The sequence below is a fragment of the Brassica napus genome, assembly GCF_020379485.1.
Source record: "Brassica napus cultivar Da-Ae chromosome A5 unlocalized genomic scaffold, Da-Ae chrA05_Random_38, whole genome shotgun sequence".
Lineage (NCBI taxonomy): Eukaryota > Viridiplantae > Streptophyta > Magnoliopsida > Brassicales > Brassicaceae > Brassica > Brassica napus.
This window is the reverse complement of record NW_026014034.1, coordinates 44,838-51,304: the sequence shown is the minus strand read 5'-3', so window position 1 is coordinate 51,304 and position 6,467 is coordinate 44,838. Positions and strand designations below refer to the sequence as shown.

The window sequence follows — 6,467 nt, the reverse complement described above, 5'->3', positions numbered from 1 at the left end:
GATTTTTTGTGCGAACAACTCAAGGTCTTCTTCTATTGTGTTTCAATTGACTCCATGTAAAATATTAAATAAAGTACACCAATTATTAAAAATATAAATTAAAAACAAATGTTCATATGACACTCAAAGACTTTAACCCCTATGTATTACCACTCCTCTGATGTCATCGGCTTATTGGTGGAGAGCAAAATGGTGACATTGTTGTTGTGAGGAAGTGTTGCAACCAGATCTTCAATTTTAAACTTAAAGGTAAGGACGTTCATCCAACAGTACGACCAGCTTGAGTGATTTCTCTGTGTTTATAAGCACAAGTTCCACGAATGAAGCCACTTGCTTTGGTTGTACATTCCAACAAGACTTATTCCAAGCGAAACCATCTTTTGATCTCCAGCATTGATCCGGGTTCAAAGTTTTTAATTTCAAGTATATGTCAACATGCTCCTCCTGTACAAACATAAATAAGATACAAAATGGTTCTTGAATATATTTGAACTCAATGATAGCTAGAAAAAGAGGTTGAAGATGAATATACCGGTATGGTGTTGTAATTCCTTCCACGTACTATTAGCTTCTCTAGATCAGGTGAGTTTTGTAACAACCTTTCTACACCAGGAATAACATACTGACAGATCACTGTATCAAGAATCAATGATTTGACCTTGAGCATCGGGAAAGGAACACCACGAATCTCAGCAAGAGATAAAATCTAATAGAAAGAACCCAAAAAAAAGGATAGTAAATACTGATTAGTAACGAGCTTATGAGATAGACTTTTTCAAACGTTCTTAATCAAACCTATAGAAAACCAACTTCTAATTAATCCCTTATATATTAATTGAGGAACATTTGAAAAAATGTAACCTCAATTTTGTATTAATTAAAAGAGGCCCCAATGCATAGGTGGCATTCAATTAGGTAGTCAATTACATTCAATTGAAAAATAAGTAGGTCCACATTCGATTTTTATATGTTGTTAGATACATAAGTTGGTCAAACTATATGATATAATGATATGATATGATATTTTCTTTCCTTAAATAAAACCTACGGAATTACCATAAATGACTAATATATATATATGACAATTAATGATTTTAATAATAAAGATTTGACAACAATTTATATCTCCTCCATCATTTTTGTTTAATTTTATATTATTAAAATAAATTAAACAATCAAATTTGCTATAAAAATAAAATTTAGATTTTTTCGTATATGTTATATTTTGAATTTTTAAAAACGACAATAAATGACTAAAACTATTAAAATTATTATGTTAAAAATTAATGATCAATGGTTTAACATTTTTATTATAAGAAGATACACATGATTTTAAGACCATATGAGTAAAAAATATCATTTAATAATAAAATAAATATATATATAGATTAAACACTATATACCACAAGATTACATAAATATTTTAATATTAAAACTTTCAATGAATTTTCAAGAACATTTATAAATTATAAACTTATTAAAGATTTCAGATTGAAAATTTTGTTATCGATGATTTAAATATTTTGTTATAAAACGATATGAATCATCATAGAACCGTATGATTATAAATTCTTATTTAATAAATAACTATACAAAATATACTATTTTTAGAAAAATAGGTTGGTCCATCTTAACTTATATTACACTTTTTATAAAACTTACTATCGAATTGATAAATAACGTACCAAAAAATGTTTTGCACTTTCCTTAAATAAAAAGTACGAAATTACCTAATATGATTAACGTATATGTGAAAATTAATTATTATGAATAATAAATATTTGATAACAATTTTTGTATCTTAGTTCTTTTTTTTAATTTTATATTATTAAAAGATATTTAAAAATCACATTAAATATATAATAAAAACATTTATATTTTTTCTTATATGTTATATTTTGAATTTTTCAAAACGTCTATAAATTATTAGAAATTTGAAGATCCCCACTCTGAAAATTTTGTGATCAATAGATTATTTTTTTGTCATAATAAGTTACAAATGATCATAAAATTGTATTAATATGAACTTTTATTTAATATTATAAGAAGATACACCTGATTTTAAAACCATATGAGTAAAAAATATCATTTAATAATAACACACATATATATATATATAGATTATAATATATACCATAAGATTACATAAATATTTTAATATTAAAACTTTCAATGAATTTTCAAAAACATTTATAAATTGTAAACTTATTACAGATTTCACATTGAAAATTTTGTTATCGATGATTACAAGCTATTATTGCAAAAATTGGCAAAAATAACAAACTATCATTAATAATTTCATCTTTAGACCAAAAAGTAATAAGAATGAGAGGTGTTAAGCTTTTCATCATCCTGGCGTCGAGCTATTTTTCCACAGGACCTCCCCTACTAACTCCCCTTGAGGTAACTGGATAATTTTCCACGGTAAAAGGGCTCCTGACCAGTTAGAAACAAAAATAAATAAAAACAGGGTTCCAATAAATTATTTTATTTCGACTATAAAAAAGATCATATCAAAAAAAAAAAAAAAATTAGTTATGACTTATGCTCTTTATCACAAGCATATGTATTTTACAAATTATCACAAATTCAAGTTAGTAACTTTTCTAAATTAAAGTCTTTTTTTGAATATAACATATACATAAGATCCTTTTTTGTTAAGAATCAAATAAAAGATTTTTTCAAGAACAAGGAATCTTTCATTATGAATGGAAAGATAAAACCCTTTTAAATTCCGAAATAAATCAATGGAAAAACTGGTCTGTTATAAAATGATATGAATGATCATAGAACTGTATGATTATAAATTCTCATTTAATAAATGAGTATATAAATATACTATTCTTAAAAAATAGGTTGGACCATCTTAACTTACATTATATTTTTTATTAAACTAACTATCGAATTGATAAATAATCTACCAAATTTGTTTTTGCACTTTTCTTAATTAGAAGCTACGAAATTACCTAATATGATTAACGTATATATGAAAATTAATTATTATGAATAATAAATATTTGATAACAATTTTGGTATCTTAGTTTTTTTTAAAAAATTTTATATTATTGAAAGATATTAAAAAATACATTAAATATATAATAAAAACATTTATATTTTTTCTTATATGTTATATTTTGAATTTTTCAAAACGTCTATATATTATTAGAAATTTGAATATTCCACTCTGAAATTTTTTTGATCAATAGATTATTTTTTTGTTATAATAAGTTAGAAATGATCATAAAATATAACGTATATGAATTTTTATTTAATAATATTCAAACTAAATAATATATATATATATATATATATATATATAAATACTAATGATTTAAAACAACAAGATTGACTGATCAATTTAGTCGTCCAGTTCAAATCTTTCAAAAATATGTGAAAGACTAAAGTCAGAGTAAATATGGATTTAGAATAGTAGTTATATTTTACTAACCGAAATACCGAAAAAAATCGAACCGAACCGAAACCAACCGGATATCCGGATTGAACACCCCTAATCCAAATGAAGCCAAACTATTGTTTCATTCTCTAAAATATAATAAAATAATAACTTAATCCCGCGCAAGGCGCGGGTCTTATCCTAGTGAACATTAAAATCCATATCTAAAAAACAGTGACCGTGAACCCAATTGCGCTTTTGAGGCATTAGAGAATGTAATAATATGAGCCAAAAACTTTAATACCAGAATAAAGTTTCCCCCAAAGGAAAGCTTCTCTGCGTTCTGGAACTTTTCTAACATCTTTAGCGCCATGACTTGAAGAAAATCAGCCGTTAAGTGAGGGTTCATTGAGACATGACAAATGTCCAGTTTAGCTTCGGTTAAAGAAGAGACATCAACCAAAGTACATGGCAACTGAGAGTTTAACAATTTGAGACAATGGACATGTGGTGCCACAATCTGCGTTAGCCCCTGAACCCACCCGTTACGTTTTACTTCGTAGGGATTTTCTGAGATCGAGAACCTTTAGTTCACGGATGTGATACAACGTTAAATTTTCGAGAACAGGACAACCGGATAGAATCTTGGCCATGGATTCATCAGAGAGTCTAAAACGACTCAAGGATAACTTCTGCAAGGATGTCCAAGATACCGAGCACTTGGAAACCATTGTACCGAACAAGCTTAACTTAATGTTGAGTTGCTTGAAAGAAGAACTGTTGTAGAAGAAACCTGGAAGCTTATAACCTTCACAAAAAGAATTACCTAAATCCAGGAACGGCTTATACTCTTCATAATAAGGACGAGGGAAATCGAGGGACAGATTCTCAACATTGTGTGACATGGCGCACTTGATCCACTGATCGATGTGGGGAATGTCCTCCCTCTTGGTGGCTTTGAGGAAAAAAATCTTCGTCTTGGGAGCTGTATAGTGAGTTAGGGTTTCGGTAACGGAAGCGGCAGTCAGTGAATCCACATCTAATGTGAGAGAAGGTATATCGCACCATACATGCCTCCATCGTTTAGACAAGAGGGATGTTTTGATGGCTACTTTGATCGGAATAAAGCAGAGTATCTGTTGGAGGATCTCATCTGGTAAATTGCTAATCAAGTCTACAGCTGCTTTGATCCTTCTGTCGTCGGCCATCTTCACTTGCCACGTATATTCTTAGGGCACAGATTTTATAGATAGGGTTCTCTTTTTTTTTTTTGTCAACTTCATATTTTATTAAATATAAAGAGTACAATTTTACCGCTTAACACGATTACATATGATACACGTGTAGATCAGCGAACTATCTATCATCCACGTGGCATAACTGAAACATGCAAGTCTTGATCCTTCGGTTCACCGCCGGTGAAGATCCTGCAGCTTCCGACGACAGAGCTTCATGTTCCCATCTTTAATCCTCAAATTCGCCTGGATACTGTACTCCTCATATTTAAAACTTTCGCTAATAACCGTTGCTTGAGGCTTGATACTCATACAACCGCCGGTGACTTTAAACAGAGGAACATTAATTGAATTAAGAGGAAGACCCTTTATTGGACCATCTTCATAGAAGATGCCAATTCTTCTGAATCTTTCTTAAATTCAATCATACATGTCCTACATCACCATCGTCCTTTCCATATGAGATGCTCCACTATTGTTGACTTATAAACTCCTAATAATTAAGAGATAACAAGCCTCATAGAAAAGGGATCTGTGCTCCCGGCAAAGAAGATAAGAATCAAACTCAAGCATCAACGGGATGAATTTTAGCCCAGCGAAAGAGAAGGAAAAGATTTATTTTTCAATCCCAATCATAATAAAACATGAAAACCCAGAACCTCAGATTGAGAATTGAAAACCCACACCAAAAATCGCCAAAGCGAAGTAGAGATCCGCTAACCGGAATTAAGATTTGCCTAGCGAAAGATAACTATCGATCAAAGCCTTTCGGTACGTGAAAACGGCAGTTCCAAAATATACATATCAAAAATAAAATCTCTCTCTTTCTCTCTATTCCTTGTGAAAGATTTAATTTTGTTAACAAGGAAGATAGAGAGAACTTCCTCTCTTTTAGAGAGAGGAGAGAGAAGTCTATTAGAAGCTTTATTAGCTTAGATAGGGTTCTCTAAAACCGTTAATATAGTAATTCTCAATCTCAGATAACCTCATATTATCTCACAGATTTTTTAATAGTATTGTAATGTAGTTTTATTAGAATACTTGATAAAGAATATTTATCACGATTCAAGCTAACTAAAACCTAGCAATATTCACATCTGATTTTGATATACTCTAAAGAACGCGACTTGTATATTGCCTGAAATTTGTGTGAACAAATTAAAAGCTTCTTCTTGTGTGTAGTCAACAGGGCTCGATGTAAAATGTAGATATTAAATAAAGTGCACCAGTTAATAATATTATAAAAAAAAAAACAAATGTTCAGTGGCACACAAAACTTAAACCCTTATCATGTTTCACCACTCATCTGATGTCATCGCCTTTTTGGTGGAGAACACAATGGTGACACTGCTTTTGGGAGAGAGTGCTCTTTAAAATTAAACATAAGGTAACGTTCACCCGACAGTACGACCCTCTTATCTAATTTCTTTGATTGTAAATTCCAACAAGAATTATTCAAAGAGAAACCATCTTTTGATCTCCAGCATTGATCAGGGGTTTAGGGGCAGTGGTCCGTTCATGATCCATGCGATTCCTGCCATGTGTGTGGTGGCGTCCCAGGCTGCATCTACTGAACACGAGAGCGGAGTTAGGGACCTGACATCTCGGCGTGGATCGTTCCTGATTTGTGAGGTAGCTAGCTTTGTCGGTTTTTGTACCGGCTGAGCTTGATTCCATTCTCTAGCGGACACTAATCCTTTTGTTGCAATTTCTGCAGGACGATTTGTCTTATCCTCAAAGATCAGTTTGTTTCTAGCATTCCATGGATACCAGCACACCCATGGGAGAACGTTGATCTTGATTCCGGTTGGCGGGAGACATGTACTTTTCGGGAACAG

General features: G+C 30.9%; 1 protein-coding gene across 1 annotated transcript; it reads right to left on the bottom strand.

Moving 5' to 3' along the window:
• Positions 1 to 243: 243 nt before the first annotated feature.
• Positions 244 to 4,602, bottom strand: LOC106436122 (putative F-box/LRR-repeat protein At3g18150). Its single transcript, XM_048770558.1, has 4 exons — positions 3,979 to 4,602; positions 3,699 to 3,869; positions 533 to 706; positions 244 to 444 (listed from the first exon to the last, which is right to left on the bottom strand). The coding sequence occupies exons 1-4, from the start codon at positions 4,600 to 4,602 to the stop codon at positions 244 to 246; spliced, it is 1,170 nt and encodes a 389-aa protein (XP_048626515.1).
• Between the last annotated feature and the right edge of the window lie 1,865 nt (positions 4,603 to 6,467).